The 27,131-nt window shown below is 37.3% G+C and overlaps 1 protein-coding gene across 5 annotated transcripts; it reads right to left on the reverse strand.

Moving 5' to 3' along the window:
- Nucleotides 1-217: 217 nt before the first annotated feature.
- On the reverse strand, nt 218-26,563 carry GPBP1 (GC-rich promoter binding protein 1). Of its 5 annotated transcripts, none has more exons than XM_087927260.1 (13): nt 26,449-26,563; nt 24,498-24,768; nt 23,135-23,197; nt 12,593-12,709; nt 11,304-11,427; nt 10,605-10,828; nt 9,602-9,668; nt 7,250-7,437; nt 6,015-6,152; nt 5,702-5,860; nt 3,780-3,946; nt 2,637-2,739; nt 218-1,075 (listed from the first exon to the last, which is right to left on the reverse strand). In XM_087927260.1, exons 4-13 carry the CDS (start codon nt 12,653-12,655, stop codon nt 920-922), a joined length of 1,389 nt encoding a protein of 462 aa, XP_087783386.1. In that variant the 5' UTR covers nt 12,656-12,709; nt 23,135-23,197; nt 24,498-24,768; nt 26,449-26,563; the 3' UTR covers nt 218-919. The 5 variants fall into 5 exon arrangements, with proteins under 5 accessions (XP_087783386.1, XP_026572675.1, XP_087783389.1 ...); XM_026716890.2 differs by having other exon boundaries at nt 24,498-25,404; XM_087927263.1 differs by having other exon boundaries at nt 3,780-3,942; nt 5,701-5,860; nt 24,498-25,404.
- Between the last annotated feature and the right edge of the window lie 568 nt (nt 26,564-27,131).

A 27,131-nucleotide genomic window follows, 5' to 3' on the forward strand; every position in this document is an offset into this window, starting at 1 on the left:
CATCCATTTTTACTCTTGAATTCTATTTTAGATGCAGAACAAACTGATATGTTGTACACAACACAAAGCAGTCAATATTAATTCTGAAATGAAAATTATCTTGAATAAAGGACAATTTAGATGAGTATATTCAGTGGAATGTTTCAAGATTCTCAGAGTTTTTATTTTGTACATGTTGGATAGATCCAGCCCATGAAATAAACTTTCTGCATCTGAATAATTTATCAAAATAATATTTATTTTCCCCACAAGGATCAGAACCAATTTTGTAGGATCCAGATTCCTGGGTCTTGCAGCATCCAAATAAAGCTTTTGATTTACACCACTTCCATAAAATTTGGAACTGAAGCAAGTCTTTTCATAATTACTATATAGAATAAACTGCTAGAGAATCACTGCTTTGTTTCAAGAAGTAGAACTGTAACAGTTCAGGAAATAGATGTTTTTGTGCACTCTTGTTAGAAGACATGCTTCTCAGTATACTGTCTGTGCACAAAGTGAACACTCAAAATTTCCATTGTAAAATAAATCTGCCTCAGTGAGCAGCATACTGAGTCAAGCTGCCATTTTATCCCTTACACCTGCAGTTTTAAGACAAAACTTTGCCAAATATTACATAATCTTTTTATTATTAAATGAGAAAATCTCATTCTCTTACACTATCACATTGCTAGTCTGAGAAATGCTGCAGTGATGAAGAAAGGCAATGTGGAAAAAAGTTCTCATTTCTACAACATCCATTTACAAAGAAATTAAAAATCAGGTTCAACACAGCTCATTAGCATAACAATCTTAGATTCCTTTATGAGGAGTCCCAAAGATCCTCCTTCTACTGGTGCATATCATTATCATAAGAGTATCGTCCTCCTTTTTCAACATTTCTTAAATTGCATGAGATGCAGCACAAATCTTCAACACTTCACGCATCATCATCTGATGTGTCACTGCTGCTTGTCTCTGTATCTTCATTCTCAAGCATTGCTCTGAAAGTGCTGTTTTTCCAGGGATTGAACTTGAAGTCACAGATGAGACCATTTTTTAGAATGCAATTTTTTCTGAGGCCATTTTTTTGCAACTGAAATAGAAAACAAACAGAATTAGCAGTCTTAAAATGACAAAGAATCTTGATTTTTTGGGTTTTATACTTGTCAGCAAAACTTAGCTTTATATATTTTTAATAATACAGAAGATAGTTTCTGTTTTTAATTTTGAGCATCTGACTCTTTTAGACATAGACATAGAATAACAGAGTTGGAAGGGACCTTGGAGGTCATCTAGTCCAACCCCCTGCTCGAGCAGGAGAGTTTATTCCAAATATTAGTGTCTATCTAGGATTGAACTCACAGCCTCCTGATTGTGAGACGTTTTTGGTTGATTATTGCACAGTAAGCCAGGATTTGGTGAGAATTTTTTCATTTAAGAGCTGGAAATAGTAATTAAATAACCTTCTAGTGTACAAAATTGAAAAAAAAAACCTCCTTCAAGTAAGAAAATGATAATCACTAATCTTCTTCCAGTCTTGTAGGAAGGGCAACAGTTGAAATATGTAAGGATAACCTCAAGTTTAACGAACCAAAAGGAAACCTCAGAGTGGATATAAATTCTGACTGAGTCCCAATCAGACCAGATTTTTTTATTTTATTTTGGGGGGAGATGGGATGGGAGTAGATTGTAATTGAAGTATTTGAATACAGGTAGTCCCCGACTTAAGACTACAATTGGGACTGATATTTCTGTTGTATATCAATGAGGTCATAAAATGAGACATTTTACTGTGGTTATTAAGTGGATAATCATTAAATGAACAACCTATAGGTAAAAAGACTTGGTTATGTTGGAGGACAGACAGCTACATAAGCTTACTTAGATATCAGGTTTTCATTTTCATTTCTATGTTTATCATCACAAATACAATAATCTCCATTGATATCATTAACTTAACATGTGATAGGTATTAGAGAAAGCCTAGTGAGATAAGTCAGTTAACTGCTACTAAAGTTGGGCGGGGGGGGGGAGAATGGCAGAGCAAAAAATGGAATATTAGCCACCATACTGAATAATTGAGAGGCTCAACTACTATTTTGCATTTCAAAACAATGATTGTATTTCCTTGTAAAAGGATTGTGAACACTTAAAAAATTACTCTGCATCTTGAAAAGCCATTTAAGACTTCTTTGCATTTTAGGGGGAATCCTCAGAGTACTAAAATATTGCCCATTATTGATTTGCTGTAATATGAAACTTGGTTTCTCCCTCTCTGGTGTGAAATTGGTTTATTTAGCAATTAACTAGTATTTAAAATTAGTTATCCTGATCCACGTACCAAAACATAAGCAGGATGAGATCTAGAATCCTGGTTTATTTCAAAGAAAGGGCAAGTCAACAGCTTTCTCGGGGTTTTCTACTTGCCCATGTGTTGCCAAAATGTAATTCAGCATGTGTGTAAACCCTTCCAGAATTTCACAATGAGACGTGGAAAATTTAATGGGTCAAGCTTCATTGGCTTTTGAAATCTTGAAATATTACATCAACAATAGGATACAGAAATTACTTTAGGAACAACTAGATATCCTGATCTATATACTTTGCTCTATAAAATGATTCACTCTGAACACATTTGTGCCAATTCATCTTACCTGTTCACTGATGATCTGAAATTCTCTCATTTCATCTTCAGTTAGTGGCGCACAAGTGTCATCGTTTTCACTGTCTTCCTGCCAACCCATTTCCTTTAACAACCTTTTAAAAAAGGGAGAAGGGTCAATATTCTTCATTAGATTTATGTCCTGCCTTTTTAGTAAGAAGCTCAAGGGGGCATATGTATAGGCATAAGAAGCCACTATAAACTCCACAATGATCCGTAGACACAATTTAGTTATGTGAAAGAAGGACATTTATATCATTTATTTGCAAGACTTTTTGAGTTGGAAAAAATTCTCAGAAATTCATGAACCTGTAGAAAAAGTGCATCTACCTCTCTGGCTTGATATTCCCTCCCTCATGTTAAATATAAGGTTCAGAAATATTTATACTTTTATAACCATTTCACCATAGTTTTTTTTTTTCAAAGTCAGATTACAGAAGGCAGGAAACCTCTCCTACTGCTCTATTTCTACAGAGCAGTCCATCTATGGAGATTCTCAATCATGCAGGTCATGGTTTGTCCCAAAGGTGCTTTTTCAAGAGGCAACTGGACTTTCTTAGCTTTTTTATTTGAAGATCTTTCGCTTTCCACGCAAGAAGCTTCTTCAGCTCTGACTGGATGGTGGGGAATGGAAGGGGGAGGGATACGACATCCTCTATCTTCAGTAGTTCCAAGAAGGCTCCATGCCCATTTGCACTATTCAGGTGACCCTGAGAACACAGATAAACCTCCAAGTGGCCTCAACTACTCTCTAAAAGAATGCAGATGACCAGCTGTCTGCAAGGAATTGAAATCCTTCCACTTTCCACCACCCAGTAAAAGCTGAAGAAGTTTCTTGGATGAAAAGTGAAACATCTTCAAAGAAAAACAAAGTCCAGTTGCCTGTTGAAAAAGCACCTTTGGGCAGAGTAATCCATCAGTAGATTGAACTGCACATCAGGGATTTAGCTCAGAATTAAGAAAAATGCAGATTCCTGTTCTTATTTTGATCATATAATTTATCTTGAATTTTTTACAAAATCAAATAACCAACCAAAATAACAATTTAAAGATGAATTATTCGAATAAATGGTCCACATATAGCTTTTTCTTCTGGCAGTGAATACAATTATTTTAATAAAACCAAAATACTTACCGATGTTCTGCCTCAAGTGAACTCGAAAGGACATCAGTCTGTGGAAATGCTGAAGACTGGATCATTTGCTGAGGACTGTCATTTTCAAAATTCCGGTTTACATCCCTCCCTTGGTGGCCACTGTTGCTGTTATGTAAATTAAATTCATCATCATCATCATCATCATCCTGTTAAAGAAGTCACATATCTGAGTAAATTCCAAAAAGAAAAAAAAAAGATTTACAAACAGTAAGTTGTAGATAAGTTCATACATTTGGAAAATGCCAAAATTAGGAAAGGCTAAACTTTGTCCCCAGGAATGTGTAGATATTAGAAATGGACATGGGAAAGTGCTTTAGACCCAACATACGTGTCCTTGTTGTACATTACAGCAGCATTTTAAAGAAATGGTGCCTTTTCCTGGTCTTGCACAACTGCGATCCCAGGAAAGTCCATGTTCAATAAACATTAATGAATCAGACCCATACCAAGTCAAAAGCATCTTCCCCACTTTTTAGGTGAATGTAATGTATCCATACAAAGAGCTTTCTGCCACACAATCCCGACACTGAATGTACAGCAATTATCTAATCGTTTTAACTGTTTTTACATCTATATCCAAAAACTAGGTTAAAGGTTGTCCTTGAAAAATGAATGTAATGGAGCCTTCCCATTATGGTTGCATGTCACAACAGTTGTTAAGTGAAATAGTTGCACATAATGACCCCATTCCGTGCTCTTCCTGTTGCAAACGTTAAAACAAACAGGAGAATTATTAAATGAAGCACAGGGTGACTCGGTGGTGGGAGAGGCCTTGAGAAGCCTGCACAGGCCCATGCTTGCCTGTCTCAGTCCTCGCAATGCTATCCCCTCGCAACGCTAAGGCATTGTGTGCTCCGCTTCTCGCTGGGGTCCCTACTGTCCTTCCGCTTCCTTTCCCACCCAGCAAGCAAAGGGAGATCAGGGCAAACAGAGTTTGGAAACTCTGGCAAGGAAGGGGATATCCCACCCAAGGACTTGCAGGATTCAAATGTGCTTAGGGCACAGCAGTACACAACTTACTTTTCTGTTTTTTCAGCTGTTAAGGGAAGCAACTAGGCCCCGAAAGGATCAGTTTCTTACACAGTCAGCCTCCTGGCAAATTCCTCCTATTTTGCAACAGGTTCAATTCTGGTGATACTGCAGAGTTTTTAAAGGAAACTCTATTTTCTAAGGGGGCTCTATAAAGTACATAAGCAAATGGAGCCTCCTTTTTTTAAAAAAAAAAACTGTACAGTATCGCAAATATATGATGTAGGATCAGCAACATAGCAAGCACGTGTGCTAACCTATTTGCTTTTATTTTTCCATTTTTCTCTCTTTAGCTCTTTACATTTTTCATTGTTTTTATGTACAAAAGAACTCTGAACACATAAGCTTTCTTAGAAGTATGCTTATCAGCACAGAAAAAAGGACAAAACTAAGCAGTACTACTGCTTGTTTTCCCAACCCTTATGAATACTTACAACATGCTGTCAAAACTCAGGGGTCCCTGAGCTAAAGGCTAGAATTTAACTGATTTAATAAAATCACATATATTCTGCTAATTAACATACCCATTATTATATAAATCCTATGCATATTTATTCAGAAGTCTCACTACGTTCAACTGGACTCACTACCACAAAGATGTGCAATGGACTATAACAATTAATTAATTACTGATATTATGCACACATTATCTTTTTATTCCCTAACATTTAACTGGGCTATTTTTTAATTGATGCTATTCTCTTCAGTTTATATTCTGGTTTAACGTTTTATTATGCGAAAAAGCAATTTCATTATGCTTTTTTATTATGTGCTTATCGCGTAATAAACACTGTTAGGCACCTAAGTTCCTTACAATGACAGAAAAATAAGTACTGGATTAACAAACATATTGCCTGCACAACTTGCTGTACCTTCTCTTGATCAACACAGTTTTCATCATGTTCTTCTACTGGATCCCGTTTTAACATCTTCAAAAATTCACTCTTCTTATCAGAGCGTGTTCGTGTTAATTTGGTTAAACGAGGCTGACCAAGTTTATCAACTGGAGATAAGGAATTTGACCGATTACACTAAAGAGAAGAAAAAATGTAATGAGTGGCAAAAAAGTTCTTGTTCTTGTTTAATCAATGGCATTTTAGGTAGCATAGATTCAGATTCATGTTTCAGATCTTCCATTTAATTTTTCAAAATTGTCATGGAGACATATTTTGACAAAAAAAGTACCTCTTTCACTGACTTTTGTGATCCAACAGGCTTGGCAGTAGTTTTTAAAGCACTAAAATTTCCACTACCATATGCAGAGTCATGAGGAAATGAAGGCCCAGTTTTGTTCTCTTTTGTTTGGCTTTTCCACTGTGTGATCTAAACATATCAAAATAGAATATTTTTGTGCTCAGGTTGATAAAATAACTTAAACTATCCAATAATAACTTGTCCTTTATGTTTATTTACATTATAATATACTTGTATTTTAAAACACCAAAGACGAGGGAAAGTCCCTATACTGAGGAAGAAATAAAAGGAAAAGACAGCAATGAATTGCGGACATCCCTGTAATATGCACAATTGAGTAAAATTAAGTTAATACAAGCAATTTCATATTACAGTACTGTTACAAAGTTAAGATCAAAATTGCAAGAAAAGTCCCTAAGATATCCACTTTTCAAGCTTACTTATACTTTTCAGTAGAAAGGTATCCCCCAAGCTCACCCATACTGCTTGTGAAGTATGTATGTCTTCTTACATTCACTGGGAAAACAGTGGATTTGCAAAAGTAGAAATGACTGCAGATGGCTCTCAAGTTATATCCAGCAGCCTAGCAAATGTTCAAAGTTACAACAGATGCCGGAAATGGAATCTATGATCCAGATTTGAAAGTTACAGCATTCACCTTTCCCCCTTGGTCACATGACTGCATTTTGGGCATTCAGCTATTCACCTGCATTTATAGCTATTTGCGGTGCCCCACAAACATGGAACATGGCCTTTACTTCCTTTACTTGATTACTATCAAGACCTATGACCAAAACTGTGGGCTCAATTACCATCCTAAGTCAAAGACTAACCATACAGTACCAAAGATGGAGAAGCAGAGATGCCTTTGAGCCTAAGCATCACAATTTAGCCATCGCATGAGAGCGCAGGGGACATTTGCCTGGTGAACCAAATGCATTTTGCAATATTTAAACAGGGCTTCTTCTCTCCCACTCTTACCCATCTGTTATTGTTCCATCCAGATTTATTATCCACATTTCCTTTCTAGCAGAACCTCTGTTTCTCCACCACCATTCTGCCCCACTCTCATTCTTTACTTTTCATGCAAGGGAGAGTGATTTCCAGGTATGAGAATGAACTCCCTTCTCTGTGATAAAACTGATAGCTCTAGTTTAAAAAAGTGGAGATGATGTACTTTTATCTGCTTTTTATTTTCATTTACGTACAATATTTTCACATCTTACCTTTGCTGGTGGAATAACAGGTTTAGGAACTAAACCTTTATAGACATTCAGGCCAGTTCCATTCCCAACCAACTGTGATGAATGAATATTTCCTCCCACAGGGAATCCAGATATCTGCAAATCTTTTGTATTGCCCTTTTTAATAATCAGCATTCGTGGAGATCTAGATTTAGGATTTAGAGGGTATTCTACAAAGACACAAAAGAATAAATGTCATTCTAGATCAGGGCTACATTTAAATCAGAAATACAGTAGTCCTCATGTACAGGTAGTCCTCAACATGCAATCACAACTGAGAACAAAATTTTCATTGCTAAGCAAGAGAGTTAAGTCAGTTTTGCCCCATTTTATCCTTCCTGCCACGGCTGTTAAGTGAATCGTGCAGTTGTTAAGTTACTAAACAGCTGTTAAATGAATCTGGCTTCCTCATTAACTTTGCTTGTCAGAAGGTTGCAAAAACTTGATTGCACGACCCCGGGTTACTGCAACCGTCATAAATATATGCCACCTGCCAAGCATCTTAACTTTGATTGCGTGACCATGAGTATATTGTAATGGTTTTAAGTGTGAAAAATGGTCATATGTCACTTTTTTCAGTAACTTTGCACAGTCACTAAATGAATGGTTGTAGAAGACTATTTGTATACAGTTGCTGAAATGCTTTAGGTAAGGCATTCACTGATACTCGTGATACATTGTTTAGACTTAGACACAGCAAGAGCTGTGTCTAAAAACACAGTACATAATAATTCTCCTCCAAATATTGAGCCCCAACAGATCAGGAACCAAAATGTTTACTCAGAAACAAGAAGATCACGATAATCTTGGAAACTAATGTATGCAGAAATATTCAAAAGAAAAAAAAATCCAAATCATTAATGAGAATTAGCATGGAGAGCAGCCCTGCAACACAAACTGAAAGCGATGCAAAATAAACTAAGGAAGAACAGTTATTGAGACAAAAAAAGTATAAGCCCAAAATGGATTTAATTTTTAAAGACCCCGAAGAACATTCTCAAAGGCTCCCAAGCACTAAGGAAAAAGCCTGGAAATCCTAAGATATACCGTGTTTCTCCAACAATACGGCCTCCACCAATAGGAAGGCCCAGCATGATTTCTACACATGAGGTCAAATTAAGCCCCGCCCCAAAATTTAGGCCTATTTAATCCATGTGTTTCCCCGCCATTTCTCACATCGTTCGTTAGAACTACACAAGGTGAAGAGAAATGGGGGAGAAGGGCGGGGGGTGGTGGGAAGAAAACTTGCCTTTAGGGGTGCCCCGCGAGGCTGCTTCTATCGGCCGACGAAAGCTCCCTTGAAGGCAGAGTCCCTAGCCGCTTCGGGGCATGGCATGCCTTGAGGCAGTCTCTTTCGGGCGATGGAAACTCCCCAAGTGCAGTCACCAGCCAATTCGATCAGCTGGTAGAAGCGGCCTCAGGGCGAGCGCGCACACACACTCCTCTTGCCACGAGGCCGCTTCTATCGGCAGACGAAAGCTCCCTTGAAGGCAGAATCCCCAGCCACTTCGGGACAAGGCATGGTTACCCGTGTTCCCTCACCTTTAGGCAGTCTCTTTCGGGCAATGGAAGATCCCCAAGTGCAGTCACCAGTCACTTTGATCAGCCAATAGAAACGGTCTCGCGGCGAGGGGAGTGTGTGGGTGTGCGCTCACCCCGAGGCTGCTTCTACTGGCCAATAGGAGTGGCTGGTGACTGCACTTGGGGAGCTTCTATCGCCTGAAAGAGACTGCCAAATGGCGAGGGAACACGGGCAACCACGCCTTGCCCCGAAGCAGCTGGGGACTGCTTTCGGGGAGCTTTCGTCGGCTGATAGAAGCGGCCTCGCAACAAGGGAAGTGTGCGTGTGCGAAGGGAGTGTGCGTGCTCGCCCCGAGGCCGCTTCTACCGGCCGATCGGAGTGGCTGGTGACTGCACTTGGGGAGCTTCCATCATCCGAAAGAGACTGCCTCAAGGTGAGGGGACACGGGTAGCCATGCCATGCCCCGAAGCGGCTAGGGACTCTGCCTTCAAGGGAGCTTTCGTCAGCTGATAGAAGCAGCCTCGCGACGAGGGGAGTGCATATGGGCCGCTCTAGGTGGGGGAGGAAATTAAGTCACCTCCAAAAAAGGCCTAGACGTTTTTTCAGGGGTGAAAAAAAAATAAGCCCCAGCCTTATTTTGTGAGAAACATGGTATATGCATACATACATATCTACCACAGTACAATGATGTTTACTTTAAATGCAGTACTGCAATCCCAAATTCCAAGTTACAAATATTACTGCAGATGCACTTGCTGAAATATTAATTAATACAGTTGTATACTATAAAATAACAATCCTAATGTTCTTACCCCAAACACCTTCAGCTAATGATTTATTCTGGTTTGGTTCCCTCTCATGTTCAGGATTCAGGGATGGCTAAAACAACAAATCCACAGCTTGATTAGTTTAAATTCCATTAGAAACTGTCTTGGAGTTGAATTCTCATTTTCTTGATTGCAAAAAGCATTATCAAAGAACTCTTGAATCAATAAGAGGAGATAGTGAAATTGGTAAACCATACTAGTCAGATGGAAAGTATAATCATAGCGAGGCTATAATCTAAATGGTTTATATTGGCCTGAAAGATAAACATCAAACATGAGCACAGGATGGGATTACCACACTGAATTTAATAACTTAATAACATTTGGTCTATTAACATTTGCATCATTAGTGGTAACCATTGGGGAGTATTTCCTTGAGAATGAGGTTGGACAACAAAACACAACTTCCAAGGGTATTTTTTGGAATTCTCTTAAAATAAAGACAGCTTGCATTTAAGAAAAGGCAGCAACATCAAGAAGTTTTCTTTAAAAAAACAAACAGGAAGGAACGTTGGGTGTTTCTGAACTTGCAGGTTGAATCCTGAAAGTTCCTGGGCAAGGAAGAAACCTGGAGGATTGCAAACTCCAGCTGGCCTGTTCTCCCTTTGCTTACAGTATGGGAAGAAACAAGCAGGCTTGCAAGCCCCAGTTGCTTCATCCCAGCTACATCTGCCTGATCTCTTTTGGCTGAGTAGCTGCAGGGACCTTGCAGAGTGGAATTTGGGGGTGGGGGTTAAGCATTGCAGCATTCCTGCAGTCGGTCGTAAGAGTGAATGACTACGGAGGTGCTACAGCAACTTAACTTTGAAACCATATTGTAAGCAGCTTTTGGGGAGTCGGTCATAAAATTGAATGGTCACTAAGTGACCTGTCATAAGTCAAGGACTACCTGTAAAATCTTCCCAGTATCAAAAACCAACAGTAGTTCCATGAAATGTTCTGAATAGTTTCCTTCTGGAAGTACCTGAATGCACTATGATAAACTTACAAAATCTTCAGCTTCAAATTGTTTGGGTTCTTCCTTGCGTGTCTTTTTCAGAGTCTCACATTCAGATGCTTTGTTTTCCTGTGATCCTTGGCTTTTTCCAGACTGAAAGCTCCTGGTGCGAGCACGTGAACCTCCATTATGATATCCTGCTCTATAGTTTGAGTTTTCTGTTCCATTTCTGCCTTGTGAACGCCAACCATTTCTTTCTTTTCTTCCTGAATGCCCTTGAATAAGATTTAAAAGATTAAAATCAAAATTACATACCATGTCGCACAAAGTTTATTATAGGAAAATGTATGTGGAACATGTTAATTGAACATTTTAAGCTAGTTCAGTTTAATAACTGATTCTATTTAACTTGTATGAAGAGTCTTTGGACAATATACATCTCCCCAATGACATGTAAGTTTCCAGAAAGAACAAGAAACAGTAAAGACATTTACACAACTCTAATATAATAAGCATAATGTATCTAGTGATTTTAACGTGTTGCAGAGAACTCAGAAATATGCTAACAATATTTTTTATTTTTATTCTATCTATAAATTAAAATTTACATACCAATTTTTTAAGAATCTGTATAATCCCATTGTAATTGGAAATATATGATTTACAAAGGAAATCTACTTAAATGTTGATTCTATGTAAATAATAAAATACTTTGATGCCTTATTCAAAGACAAAAAAGTACAAACAAACCTCCATTTGAATGGCCACAACTAGGATCCAATCCATCAGAAGAGTTATGCCGTCTACGATTAACTTCATAACGATTTTCTGTCCATGAAAAGGTGCTGGAATGTTTTGCAAAATTCAGTGATGACTAAAGATGAAAACAAAAATTATATGCTGTTTGAATCAGAAATACAAACTGATTAACAAACTATTATGTAAATTTGCAGAGGACTATAATCTTGTTTCAATACCCAACTACTACACCCTAATGCAATCTCATCCTTAACGTTTAAACATTCTCACATTAAAGAAGAAAAAGCTATACTATATATACTACATCCATTCAAATATTCAGAATAACCAAGCTGAAAGGGAGGTCTTCTAGTGTAATGAGCATGCATTCTGAAACCTATACAGAAAACTAACCCAATCATCATTCTTCCTCAATTTTTCTGCTTAAATCCTTTGTACAATGTTTAATAATAGCCAAGGATGTGGTATTATTCAAATTTGCTAACAATGTTAATACTACATACAATCTATCTTTTGAGCACTTGATGGAGCTAGCGTTCTATTAATCTCAATACTGCAAAGAAAGTTGCTACTAGTTTTATTGATTTATTACATTTCAAACTATAGTTCTCCAGACTATTGTGAGGTGGGAAAAACTTGATGCTTGGAAGTACACATGTATTCTATTTTGTTAATAAAAGCAAGATAGAATTTTACCTCAAAAAGTGAACTGCATTCATAAAATTAAAAATCAAAGTACAATGTAAATTGTCTTTCAACTTATTTCCATTTTGCTTCTTATATTCCTCCATACCCAGTGAAATTTTGCAGTGAAAGAAATAATGTTTTTGTTTTACAGTTATAAGAAATATTAATAATAAATATGAAGCATTTATTTCAGTTATAATAAGAATACAGTTCACCACAAAAGTGATGCTAAGAAGCCAAATTCAAAATAGTAGTTAAAATAGATTATTAAAAAATAAGAATTGAAGTCTAGGTTCCTATTTTGAAATGTATATCAAAAAACAAAAAAAAAAGTAAGGATAAATATTTGAAAAAAACACTGAAACATTTTAATTGCAGTTTTATGCTGTTTATCTTAGGGGACTTTAAAGAAAATTACAATGGGCAGAATTCCCACATTGCACCAAATATCTGGGTTAAAAATTCCTTCTTTATCCAGCCCCTCAATACTTCCTTGAAATCCTGTTCTAGATAGCTGTAGCACCTACCACTGCAAGGTAAACTAAAGAAAGGGAAAGGGAAAATTTCCTACATTAATAAATAGCACAAATAACCTTTGATGATGGTGGTGGAGTAGGAAAATTAAGCCAGGCTGGAGCAAAGTCATGCTGCGCCATTTAGGTCCAGTCTTCCAATCAGTGAAACAAGGCTTCAACACCTCATGACAATACCTGTCAAACAAATGTCATACATTTTTAAGTATGAATATTTTAATCCTGGGGCAATTAATTTAATAGATTTTTTTTTAAAAAACTAGAAATACAACTAAAGTATACAAATATATAATACACTTTGTATAGCATATTTAGAAAAGAATGTTAAATGGACAACAGAAATCTCATATTTTTAACAAAGAATTTTAAGTGTCAACTATTTTAATACTGACATTTATCAAAATTCACATTTTATCTAATTAGAAGATATATATTAGCATCCTAAGATGATGTTTGAAAGTGAAAAATGTTTCCTGTACAAATGCTTTAATCAGAACCTCCCACTATGCAAATGGAAGAACGTCTTTCATTCATACTGAAGTTCTCAATATAATTATTTGCACTTCTTCTAGTTAAGTATCACCAAATAAAATGAGACTTATTTTGACTCAACATGTAGTGACCACAGTATTAATTGCATAACCGGTGATGAAATGAGCAGCAAATAACTTTAATAAATAAAACAAGGCTATTCACAATTAATAAAATAAATACAAGGTAATCCTGGCAGCATAAATTGGGTGAGTAAAACACAAAAATATCCATCATGAATTCCTGCAGGAAAGGTGAGATATAAACTTAACAAAAAGTAATAATCAAACCACTTCCATATTTTTAACAAGAGAAATATATGCCCACAGATACTAGGGGTAGAAATCAACTCAACAGAGACTTTACCTTAACTTGGGCATAACGAAAGGTTCAAAATTCTGATCACAGAAGAAATAAAAATAATGCCATACGGTAAATGCATCACTGATTTTGGTCCCCCACTTCGGAGCATTTTAAAAAATCAGTTCAAAAATCAAGGCAAAACAAACTGCAACTTGTGAATTGGAGAAGAAAGTTGGAAGCATATTTGTTTATGTATTCTTGCCCTGTTCCTTCTTTCCCTTTCTGATAGGGACCTAAGCAAATTTCTTAGCAATTCCTAATTGGATGACATACCAACTCCCCAACTAGGTCGGGGTGGTGGTGTTCAAATTTCTTAACAACCGGTTCTGTGGTCATGTGACTGGGTGGGCATGGCTTGTGTGTAAATATTATAAACATTTATGTAAATATTGAATTTTTTTTATATAAAAAAGAGCAACTTTTACCCAAAAGCAGGCAAAGCAGGCAGGCAGATTGAGTTGCTCACAGAATTACAGATTTACTTAGAGATCTATCTATCTGCAATCAGCTACCTGAGTCTGTCACATAAAATTTGCTTGCAGGTAAACTCATAAAATTTGCTAGCAAGCAAACTCACAAAATTAACTCACCGTGTATGTAAATATTGAATTTTTGATTTTTTTTAAAAGGTAATAATGGTGCCATGGAAATGTTTTACAAAAGAGATCCCCTTCTTGCTATTATTCTGTTAACTGCTGGGATGTCTAGAAGACATTTCTAAAAAAGACTTAGAGAAAGTTGTAAAATAAAACCTCAGGTAGTGGAGAAAGGTAGTATTATCTATCAGAAATGTTAGCTTCATCGGATGAATTTAAATCAACATTCCCATCATTATCTCCTATATTTCTTGAAGAGGTAAACTCAAATCAAAGCCAAATAATTAATAATTTTATTTTTACAATACCATGTGTTTGGGAAATATACATTATTTTCATTATTATTTTCCCTTTTTTTAGATAATGAAGTTTCTTCCAATATTTTCTGATATAGTTTCCTATGACTTGCAAAAAGTTTCTGAGATTAAAGGAATATAGAAAACTGTATAACTGATCATTTTGCTTTTTTCTTATTGTCCATATTGTACCCAAGACTTTTAAAAAACTTTACCTTGTGCATTCCATTAAACTTATCTTAACCAGATTAAACATAGCAAGCTCTTTCAACCATGCCCCAATAAAGCCACCTCTAGTTTCTCCCCATCTTTATTATCAGTCTTGTTACTATACATATTGGCATAAAAATTCTCACACACTTCTGTTAAGAGTCCCTTCAAAAGATACTACCAAGATGTATTTCATGAGTCAGAGTTTTACCTTTATTATACTTTATTTCGTATAAGTGACTATTAACAGCATTTAATTTAAAATTTAATTAAATCAAATTTTATATTTGCAATATAGCTACCAGTGCATTAATCAAAGACCAATCCTGGCCCTCTGATTATAAAAAAAATGGTCTACATGATTATGAAGAGCAAAATAAACAATTATTTTTCTAAAAATATAGATGCTCGAATTGAACTGGAATATAAATACTATGTTCTATGGACTCTGTTCTAGTTGTGTTAAAACTGCAAATATATGTTTAGCTTTTGACCTACTTTAATGTTAAGGAATTAACTGCAGTATGAATATAATTATTAAAATTATTAAAAACCAAATAAAACATAAGCAACCATTAACCAATATATTACTGTGTTTCTTTTCATCAATGACTGACAGGACAAATTTCTTACAAATGCCAAAGGGGTGAGGGGCTCTTCCACAAGGGAAAGTGCCCCAACATAGATGCCTGTTTCCTGGGTCCCATCAAATGGCACTGCTTGGTGAAAAGGACTCAGAGCAGAGAATACCAACGATCCCAGAATTAACTATAAATAGTAAAGTACAAATAATTAAATAAAAATCTAAACTGTCATAATGTTTACAGTTTTGCAACATACCTTTAATTATGTATTAATTATAAAAATCACTTTTAAAAACTAGGAGTCACTATTAAGCTTTAAGCAAAGAATATATATTAGGAACCATGATAAATGCAATATACATTATTGATGAAAATTGTAAATAAGTTGATTCAATACTAAGAATCTATTCAAATTAGAATATTCCATGTAGTTAAAATAAAGACCTCATATATAGAAAAAGTGAAAGTCTATATTAAATCCAGAAAATGTTTTCTAATCAGAACTGAATTATGCATTAAATTTACTTTTAAGTTACAGTTATTCTGGACATCAAAACATATTCTCACAATTTGGTAAACTGGTCTTCCAAGAAAGGAATCGAACCACCTTTCTGTTAAGAAGCATACTATATCCTTAACATTCACAGCTTAAAGTTAACTCTCTATACTCTGAAGACCGCATGGTTTAGTAATATTTAATACAATGTAATAAAAACATTGGAGTTTGAACTGAGAATTCAACATTAAAAAATTTTTTACATTATAGTATGGAATTGGTGAGTTTTACAATATTGCTAGAAAATATGAAGAGAAAATGAGCATGCCTAAGCCAGATACCACCATCCATCATATTAAAAGCCACCAAGAAACCAAAGAGGCTAGCACTGAGCTACACAGCCACCCCAAGGCCTTTAGAAGTTATCTGCAAGGGAAATCAATGCTGTCTCCATACTAGGGCCTTGCCTGAATCATGAACGAAAAGGGTCTGCACAATCTGTATCCTTCAGAGCTCTTGGAAGTTGCAGCCTGACCACCTCTTTTATAGCCTTCCTTAAAAAGCAAAGGTTGGAAACTGGATGCAAAGTGTCCAGTTACTTGCCAGGTTGAGCAATGGTTTTTTGAGAAGATTGGCCCTTCATATAAGGATTATCTATAACCATTATCTCAGTCCAGCTACACTCACTTCCACATTTCACTATGGCCTTAATGAATTAGTAGGAACATCAATGTAACAAACGTAACTAGCACACAATTCTGAGAACTCTGGCTACTTCTTCAGACAGACTTCAGACTGACTCAAAACCTCCCCAGACAGATAGTACTTTAATTAACTTAGGATCTGTACACCCAGATCCATTTAAAGCAGATCCAAGCACCATATTTGCTAAATACTGCTCAAAGTAGACCTGCAAATGTCTTCTGGACTCTTTTCCCCAAGAGCAGTGTTTCGCAACCAGACCGGCAGAGGCAGCAGCAACAGCAGGGAGAAGGGGTAGTTTCATGTACATGCACCACTTTTACAAATGCAGCATCATGTATGTGCTCACCTACCATTTCCAGATCTGGGCCTTGGACCAGAGATTGGAGACCCCTGCCCAAGAGGATCTAGGTTAACCTAAGCAGGCCACTGGCAGTGATCAGAAAAATAACATTTTGTTACTATTAACACCACAAGGTAATCCTAATAAACACTTTACCTGTATTCAGTCAGATTTGCTCTTTGCTTTCCACCAGGTGCACTCTTGGCACCTCTTCTCTCACTTCATGTCCAGACTCCTCTTAAAAATCAGGAGGTATTCCAAGGTCAATACTGATAGTCCTTCACTTACAACCATTTGTTTAGTGAGCATTCAAAGTTACAATAGCACTGAAGAAAGTAATTTATTTTTCCATACTTGCATCCGTTGCAGCATCCCCATGGTCACATGATCAAAATTCAGGCACTGGGCAACTGGCATGTATTTATGACAGTTGCACCGTCCCTTGGTCATGTGATCACCATTTGTAACCTTCCCAGCTGGCTTCCAACAAGCAAAGTTAATGGGAGAAAGTTGGATTCACTTAACAACTGTGCGATTCATTTAACAACTATGGCAAAAAGTCACAAAAAAGGGCAGAACTCACTTAACAATTGCCTTGCTCAGCAAAAAATTATTTTGGCCTCAATTTTGGTCTTACGTGTATACAGGAAGGGATGCAAAGATGCAATCTGATCTGAGACTACAGTTGTCCTCACATACCAAACAGCAGCTAAAGCCTCAGATAAATTGTTTATCAAAACCCCCAGAAGTTCCTAGTGTTCCCTCCAAAATCCAGTATGATCAATAACATGCTTGAGATAGACAAATCAAATCCAGCTATTCTGTAGTAAGGAGCAATCACTGAAAATTTCTAAGTGTTCACAGAATTACCAGATCATGAGGGAGGGATAACATGCTTTATCCACATCATGCATGGTCACTGCGACACCTGAAACCTGGCTGAGCTATGTCCAAAGGGGAACCTCTTTTCCATATCCAGCCATGCTTTAGTTTACACACCAGGGCAGCTCTCTGTTTCATTATTAACTCCTACGTGAGGCGAACTTTAATACAAACCATCCAGGCATTAAACAGCAAGACACAAGCTTGGGCCACAGGTGGTCTCATGACCAGATATTGGGTAGAATCCAGGAGGCTGGAACACAAATCAATTTAAGACACCAACCCTGAAAGTGGCCCACCTTCCATCTCCCAATGTATTTTCCTCTCTGATTTATCACTAGGATGTTACTACCCACACTTTCCTGCCAAAGTAAGCCAGCGTCTTCCTAGCCAAGGCATTCCTCTCCCAGATACAGATGGCATATTTGCATAATAATTGGACAGACTAGTTTCACCGCCACTCCTGCAAAGCACTCAGCAGGAGTGGCTGCTCCTCTCATACAGTTCACCAGCCTTCGGGATTAAAAAAAATCTACCAGTTTGATGCAGTAATTATGGTGATTATTTATTTATTCATTCATTCATTGCATCCTTCTTTTTCACAAATCACTCAAGGCAGAAAACATATCCAACACACCTTTCTCCTCCTATTTTCTCCATAACAAACCTGTGAGGTGGTTTGGGCTAAGAGAGTGACTGGGCCAAAGTCACCCAACTGACTAAGTTAGGACTAAAATTAACTTTCTTGCCTGCTGTCTTAACCACTAGACCAAATTACCTCACTAAAGAAGACCAATAAGATCCATTCAAGTTAAATTCAGCACAAAAACTCATTTTGTATAACTTTAAGTTATTATGTCTTATCTACTGTAAATCACCATATTCTTGTGATGTAAAATTGAAGAAAGGCACAATGCCTTGTACAATCTAAAATATATATATCTAGATGAATTATTCCTGATAAATCCGTGCTGAATCAACATACTATTTTCTTAGAGCTTGCAGAAATTAGATTCTTGCAGCCATTATATTGTTAACAGTTTGCTTCATGAAGGCCCAGGCTGGGCACACTTTCAGATGCGTGGAAGAAAGTGGCAGAGGTCATCTGGGAGCAGCAAGGCCAGCAATGGAGCATATGGGGAAGAGATAAGTCGGTAAGAGGAGCTGAAGCGCCCCTTTAAGGGCAAGTGGAAGCACTCAAGTGTTGATTGTATGACTGTGGGAGTGTTGCAACAATCATAACTTCATAAACCAGGCATAGCTACCATTTGTGCAGCACTACTGGTCACTGAATGAACTATTGTTAACCAAGAACTATCTATATACTGCTTGCTGTCCAAGAATATTTATTATTTAATTATTGGAATAACCAAATCTTCACGCTCCAGAAAAATAATCCAAACATTTTGGTGCTTCCAACAATAGTATGTGCACATCGCTAAGATAAAGGTTTCCCTGTCAGTTGTGACCAACTCTAGGGCATGTGCTCATCTCCATTTCTTGGCTCCTTTCCGTGGTCATGTGGCCAGCATGGGTTACCTTCCCACCAAAAGTTGTATCTATTAATGTACTTGCATTTGCAGGATTTGGAACTGTTAGGTGAGGCAAGTAACAGAACTCATGCTGTTGCACAGAGCTTGAGTCTCAAACACAGGCTGTCAGCTCTCCAGCTAACAAGCTCAGCATCCTTAACCACATAGCCATCACGGTTAAATAATATACATTACTAGGTGTTATTTAATACACATTCTACAGAAAGTAAGTTGAGCATTAAAAGTAAATTTAAATTAGGGGTGTCAAACTCACAACGACCCATTGTCATCACATGACATATTGCAACTATTCCCCCTTCACTAAACCAAGAGCGGGCATGGCCAGTGCATGACACATCCAGCCCGCAGGCCGCGAGTTTGACACCCCTGATTTAAACAAATGTACTATATTTGTTGCACTATATACACGTCTCAAATATCATAGGTTGCTAACTCAGGGAACTGACAATATAGTATGGTACCACTCATGACCTGAATGGGCAGAACAGGGAGAAAAGGGCAGTGAGGAATAACAATAATTCAATGATGACCTTTAAATTCGTTATAAAACCTCACATCATTCATATATTTCATAGTTTACCCCACTAGACTATTGTTTGTGTGTCTATTTTAAAGACTCTATGAAGTTGAACTGATGATCTGTCATTCTATTCAAATCTATCAGGTTCTTTACCTGTAACCTAAAATGAACTTTTTAAATAAATCATTTCTTTTTAATGGGAAATTAATGAAACAAAACCCAAATAATTACAAAATTATTGAAAACACAGTTTATCGCAAGGCTACCAACACTCCATGCATTCTTAGTTTCAAGAGTAATCATCCACTGTCACACAAAAAGAGTTGCATCAGAACATTATATAGTATGGTGAAAACTCACTGTAGTACCCAGAAAGCTACACAACTGGAGAGAAAGTATCTATCTACATGGATAATTCAGACAGAATGGGTACCCACAAGCATTTATTACAAGATGCCTGCGCAACACGCAAGAAAGAGAAAAGAAGACCACCAACTATATGATACATCCTGACATACATCAAAATCATTTAGGAAGCCGTGCAATACAGCTTCCAACATCTACAAGTTCTGCAAAGATCACTTGGAGGTGGAAGATACTTCTAATGTAATCTCCAAGATCCCTTGCATGAATTGGCCCTTTGACCTCCAGATTGCAAGAATACAAGTGAGCAGTCAGGTGAGAAGGCCCAAACTCATTGGTAGTCTCTCACTGCAATGAATAAAGACACACATTCAATTTAGCAGCTACTAAAGTTGTTGGCCATGCAGCTAAAAAGACGGGCAGGGAAATGATTGAAACCTGAGAAACAGGGCCCCTTGCCAGTCAACAGAAGTGATTTACTACCAGGTATTTAGGAGCCTGATGATGTGGAAGCACAAAGAAAAAACAGCCAATCACCAGACATCAACACAATAGGACAGCTCCACATAAATATGATGCAAACCCAAAGCACGTATTCTGGTAGACAGAAGTTCCCCTGATGACAGGTTCCAGCACAACTCCAAAAGCTCGGAAGATTAAACCTCTGATCCCTGATCAACCCAGGTTGGAACATGCAATTATTGCCCAGATGTTGACCAGAACAACCTAATTGTCATATTTATTTTGTTTTTTCACAATTAACAACTACCCATATCAAAGTAATATTTATTTCATGTTAAACACATTAAGGATTAGGTAAGGTTTTATTACTGGTATTTTGTTTATCAATTTACAACTGTGTTGCATATATACAAAATAACCCCACAGGCGGCAAATAAATTTAATAAATAAATAACACACACACTAAAAATATGTTTTATCACCTAAGTAAAAGCACACAGTATCTATCTTGTGGCAGCCAAGTCTTGCACTTAACAGAACTTGAAAAAACAAAGGGTTTAATGGAGATTTCCTCCACCCATTTCCTAAATTTGTTAATCCTAAAACTAACTACATGAAGACTATCTAGGGATTATATTTTCATTATTTCAATATTTTACTTCATAATTTAAAATAAACCATTTTTGGCAATTGTGCTAAAGAATATAAGTCACAAAAACCATGCTTCATACAGCCTTGGGACATCAGGGGACAATTTTTCCTCTTCATTAACTTAGCTATTGAATAATCTCATAAATGCAGATTGTCACTCAGAAATACAAAAACACTCCATCTGTTGAAATCGGTTTATTCTTACTGCTGTTAAAAAAAATAATCTTATGTCTAATTAGTCTTTCTCAATCCAACCCCCACTCCTACACATACAAAACCTCCTTTAAAAGTTGCTATATTGCCTACAGACAAACTTCAATAGAGACATAACTCACCTAAAAACCCAACAACAAAGTAGTAACAATCTACTTTGGGGCAAACAGCTCAAGTTGAAATCCTTCCTAAGCAATTAAGCTTAGTATATAAAACTTAAGATAAAACATGTTTCCTACTCTATTAACAGAGCACTGATTCTCTGAAGAATTCTGGAGAAAATATAGAAATGTCATAAAAATATTAAATATTGGATTTTTGATGTTTTTATACCTTTTGAAAATATTTATCTTAATAATCTTCACAGCCATTTTAGAAAAAACGATGAGACTTATCCCTAATACTGCAGATGGGATGGCAGTACTGATACCTAACCTAAGGCTATACAATGAATTCATGAAGAATAAAGGATTTGATCTGGAAAATGTGTACATAATCTTTTTAATGGAATTAAAAGTTACTGTATTTGCAACTGACAAGAACTGCAACTCATTTCTACCATTTTTCTACTCTTAATTGCAACAGCATATATATCTGAAAAAATAGTGTTCTCACACTCTCTTACTCTCTACTTCTTGCTTCAGCTACCACAAAACTTTATAAACATGAATCCTAACAGAACTAAATGAAAAAGACCCTGATAAGATTTTGTATAAATTTGTATACATTTTTCTTTACATTTGCTTAAATGCTAAGACACATACAGGTGGTCCTCATTTATCAAACACTCACTCAGCAACCATTCAAACCTACAATGGTGCACAACCAATGATAGTTAAAACCATTTCTTGTATTGTCATTGCACCTAGTCATATGAATATGATTTGCAATCTTCCCAGCTGGCTTCCCACAAGCAAAAAAGTTGCAAGTCACAATTTATGACTGCATTGCTTAATGGCAGTTTCTGGTCCCAATTAACATTAAGCAAGGACTGTCTGCAATTAGTAAGATAGCATGCCACAAATTTTACATACAAATATTTCAGTTCTAGAACAATGAAAAAATGGAACTTGGAAATACCACAATTTGTCATAATGCTATGACAAATATTTTTCCTCTGAATGCTCCACTAAGAATTTGATCTTTTTTTTAAAATTAAAAATGCAATATGCAGTTTCAAATTTTGAGATGCATTTTCAAATGGGCATTGAGATATACAATGTGCAAAGGGATATACATATATTTTTGGATCATGGCCCCAAATATACTTGGTTAATTTATTAAGTTGCACATAAAACTATATGCATGTCCTTTTCTTCTAATTAAAACTAAGGTCACTTGGTCCTTTAAGTCAATCTTTCTGCAACACCCCAGCAGCTAGTTTTTCTAGATTGTACAGCTATCCATCAAAGTATTTAATGACTCTGGGAAAAGATACAGCTGCTTTAAATGTTTCAGAGCATTACATATAATATTCTAAATAATAAATATCCCAAACCAAAGACCCACAAATTAGATTGCCTATTTGTCAGGAAGTAGAAATATAGGGAAAGGAATGCTTTGAGCAATACAGATACATGAAAATAGAAAATTGTAAAAAAGAAATTCCAACTTAAATTCCATTTATCTTTTAATGTAAAAAATGTTATGTACTCACTAAACAAATTTATTTGGTTTAATACCTGATTTAAGGTTTTAAAGTAATTAAATTGGTAACTATAAGATATTACTTAAAACTACTGTTTAAATAGCCCAAAGTATGTTTTATTTATTAAATATATGTAATTTATAATGAGAAACTGTAAAAACCATACAAACTGCAATAAATGGTACTTACTTCTGAATTAGATTGCTTTATCCATCTTATATGAGGTAGTACTGGATTCTGTTGAAAATAAACCTGCAAAATTTAAAAACATTGAAGCATTAGACAATCATGTGCTCTCTGGTCTTAATTAAACGTATAGCTTTTTTGTTAAATAGAAATACAAACCAAATACAAATGTATCAATCACTATTAATCAGCTCTCAGCAATATCTAATTAATATACAGAACTTCTGAAAGCCCAGTTAAAATCTAAGAAAAAATCTATTTCTAATTAGAACTAATTCTATTTTGTACAACAAGATTCCACACCTTGCCTTTGGTCCTTTGCAATACCAATTATTAACCTTAATGCCAGATTCTGGAAACCATCACTAATATAATCCAGATTGTGAAGAGGCTATGAAATACTAACATTATGGAGGGAACCAAGTTTCTGCATGTTGGCTCAGTAATGCTATTTAAAATAGGTAGCAAAAAACGGTTTTAATAGCAAATCTTTGTTGACTAAAGTTTTACAACTCATACAACATGCTAGAAAATATTGTAATGCAATGCAACAAATATTGGATAATCTATAAATAAACAAGAGTTCTTTTCTATGAGTTTACAGCTATTCAGCAACTATGTCCTGAATGCATATTCAGACACATATTCATATATAATCATGAACATCCTCTCAAGATTCCAGATCTCTACAAGCTTTTCTACAGTTCAGACATGCATCTAGATTGATGCTTTCAACAGTAGATCAAGTGCAATGGCAAAAGCTATTATAGCAGCAGAAAACTTCCTAACAATTGCTTCAGTTTTTCAGATTAATAAAAATCGTTTCTGTGCTAATATTACTATTACATCCCAGTGACAGTCTAGGCAGACACAAAGCTTAAGAATACAATTTCCTTAACAGCCACATTTAATTGAGTTTTTTTTTTAAAAAAAAGTTGCACTCTTTCAAACATCCAGTTTCAATGTCAATAACTTGCTTTATTAAACCTGTTTCTCAGGTTAGACATTATAGGACACTATAATATGCTTTAATATGCCACAATATAAATGCATGTGTAAGGAAAAGTTGGAAACAGAAAGCAGTAAAAACTGTTTCCTATTTGAAAAAAGTTGGCAAAGATCAGAACATGCGAATATGAACACCTTATTTCTGAACACCAACATTATTTAAATTTAAAACATAAGAAATTCAACTTAAATTCAGTGTGATTTCAAACATTTATGCATTAATCAAGCTGCATATTTAAATATTCAATTTAATATCAAATATTACTATTCCTCCAACTAAGAAAAGTTGCTGTAGTAGCACAAGCAAGCAACCTCAATGTTCTTAAAAGTCTACAAAAATTAGTATTTGGATACTTACAAAATCCAAGAGTACTGCAGAGATTGGCATCGACTTCCCACAAATTCGTTTTCCAGTTTTGCTTCCCTTGAAATATCCTGAGCTCCCTAATGAAACTACATCTGTAGCAAACAGCTGACTCTCCAAAATCAGCTACCCATTGTTCACATATAAGGACTCTGCCAAGTTATTTCTTGAAGCAAACAAGTCTGATTTCAGTGGTTTGTTTTCTGAAACAAAGTTTTCTTCACTTTCCTATTCCATGTATTTTGCACGATAATGAGCATCAGCTCTATAAAAAAATAAATACCCTTTTTAAAACATAAAGAACAGAACAAATTCCACATCCAAAATGAGGTGCATTTCTAAGAGTTAATTCAGGCATGAGCACACAGCAGCTATCTCAATATTTCCATAATGCTTCTTTATATAAAAAGCAAATGCAAATGAAAAATAAAGTCCATTGCCTTCATATAGGAAATAGGGTTCACTGCAAGCAGCAATATTAATCCTCCTAAAAATTTAGAAAGGAGTTACCATCAACTACAACTAAAAAAAAAAGAATTAAAAGCTAATATAATTTCTAAATATAATTGGCAAAATAAGTCAATCTCAATATTTCCTGAATTCAGTGAACTGAAAAATAAGAGTTTTGAAAGAAATATGCAGAGCCTAAGAAGTTTATATAATTATCCATTCCATAGGGACAAAAAATTAATCCAAGGCGTCTTCAACCAAAAAGGGGAAAATTTTCAAAAGTTCATAAGCTTTAAATTCTGAAGATTTCAGAAAAACACGAAGTGGAAAGTGACCGAACAGATCGACTCCATGGTGGAAAAAAATATTGTCCTTTTCAATTGAAAAAGCTTTTCCTCATTTAATCGGAGGCAATGAAAAATAACCTCGACGTTCAAAACTAGAGAATTACCTAAAATGGAAGAGGCACAAGAAAGAGACAAAACACGCCGTAAGTCAGGTTTCTTTTCTAAATAACAACGAGAAGTGAGGCGTTATTAAAATACATCCAAACAAATCCCCCCGCGAACAAGACAGGTCTACTTAGGGCACATGAAAACGGATCCATGCGTGCCGGATTCAGCAGCCAAGGGGGTGGGGGGAAGGATCTTCCCCACACGGTGAGAGTCGTGGCTACAAACGCAGCAGCAGCAGCAGCACCACCACGGGAGGAAGGCCCCGGGAGAACCGGAAGGACGAGGCTTTGGATCCAAGTTCTTTTACCCAATAAAGTACAGAACCGGAGCGAACAATAGCAAGATATCGGGCGGGGGCGGGATGCACACTTGCCCGAGACCCTTCCTCCGCTCGCTTACTTTTCGTGTGAAAAGTCCAAAAAGGATCGGGTTGCAACTCGACGAAGCAAACGAAAGTTAAAATGCCGGACAGAAGGAAGAAGCGTCGGGGAAAACCCGGGGCCCACCCGCTTTCGCTTGCGCTTGCTGGACCCCAGGAGAGAGCGCAGTTTTCTTCCTCCGCCCACCCGCCCCCCCCCCCCAAAAAAAAATTGGACACCGGTAAAGTAGGGCACAAGTCCTTGTTTCCTCACCTGGCTCCCTAAAAATTTACGCGGAAAAGGAATTGCTGGCCCTTTTCTCCGCCAGCCCTTTTCGGACGTTCGTTTCGAACGAGGCTAAGGCCAAAGAGAGCCGCGCCTCGGGTTCAGAGGGCCCCGGAAGGAAGAGGAAGGGGGCGAAAAAGGCCAAACGTTCCGGCTTCGGGCGGGCGGAGAGGGAGCCTTCGGGACGGCAACGGCTCCCCAGGGGAAAGGCTCTGGCCTCCCCGGTGGACTTTGACCCAGCTCTACGCCCCCGCCTTCCCTGGGGACTTGCCTTCCTTCCCTTCACCGCTTTCCAGAGCCGCCGCCCCCCCCTCCCGACGCAAACATCATTTCAAGGCTACTTTTTCCCTCGGCCTGCCGAGCAAGGAGAGAGGTAGACGCGCGTCTCCCACCTACCGGCAAAGTTCCCAGACAAAGCGGGACCCCCGAATTTGAAAGCGCCTTTTGCCGCCGCTTCTTCTCGCCCGCCGCGCGCACAGCTCTCCTCGCACCAGTCAGTCCATCCCAAAATGGCGCCGCTCCGAGCCGCAGCAAAGCGGTGGCCTGCGCTGAAACCTCGCGAGAGTTTCAGTACACAGCCGCCGCCACGAGCCGGAGAGGCGACGGGAAAGGGGCGAAGGCTGACCGTTGGAGAGTTCCCGTCCGAGAGCGGCCTAGCGGGAGGAGGGCGAGGGCATCGGCCCGGAGAGGGATAAACAAGGATGCCCGCTGGCTTTCAGAGGCCCGGCCGGAACGTAATTTCGCGGACCTTCCCTGCGCTTCGAACACCTCATTCTCCAACTCGCGAGCACCCTCCTGTGACGTCACTCGGAACAATCCCGAACTTCCGAGCATTCTGAAAGAGGGAATCCCCTTTCCTGCTTACTCCAGCTGGAAGAGGGAATCCCCCCCGTGCCCTCAGCGGAGCCAACATTAACCATGCGCTCATCTTCTGTCTGCGCGGGATACGTTTGTCCTGGATTGCTTCTCGCAATAGCGCTGCTTAATATAAAATCCTGCAGCCGTAACTGTTCTCCGGAGAACCAGCGATCAGGTGTGATCTGAAAGCAGGAGCAAAAAGAAACTTGCCATCGGCCGAT

The sequence above is a fragment of the Pseudonaja textilis genome, chromosome 2 (assembly GCF_049901715.1).
Source record: "Pseudonaja textilis isolate UNSWEBS1 chromosome 2, rPseTex1.2, whole genome shotgun sequence".
In the NCBI taxonomy this organism is placed as follows: Eukaryota; Metazoa; Chordata; class Lepidosauria; order Squamata; family Elapidae; genus Pseudonaja; species Pseudonaja textilis.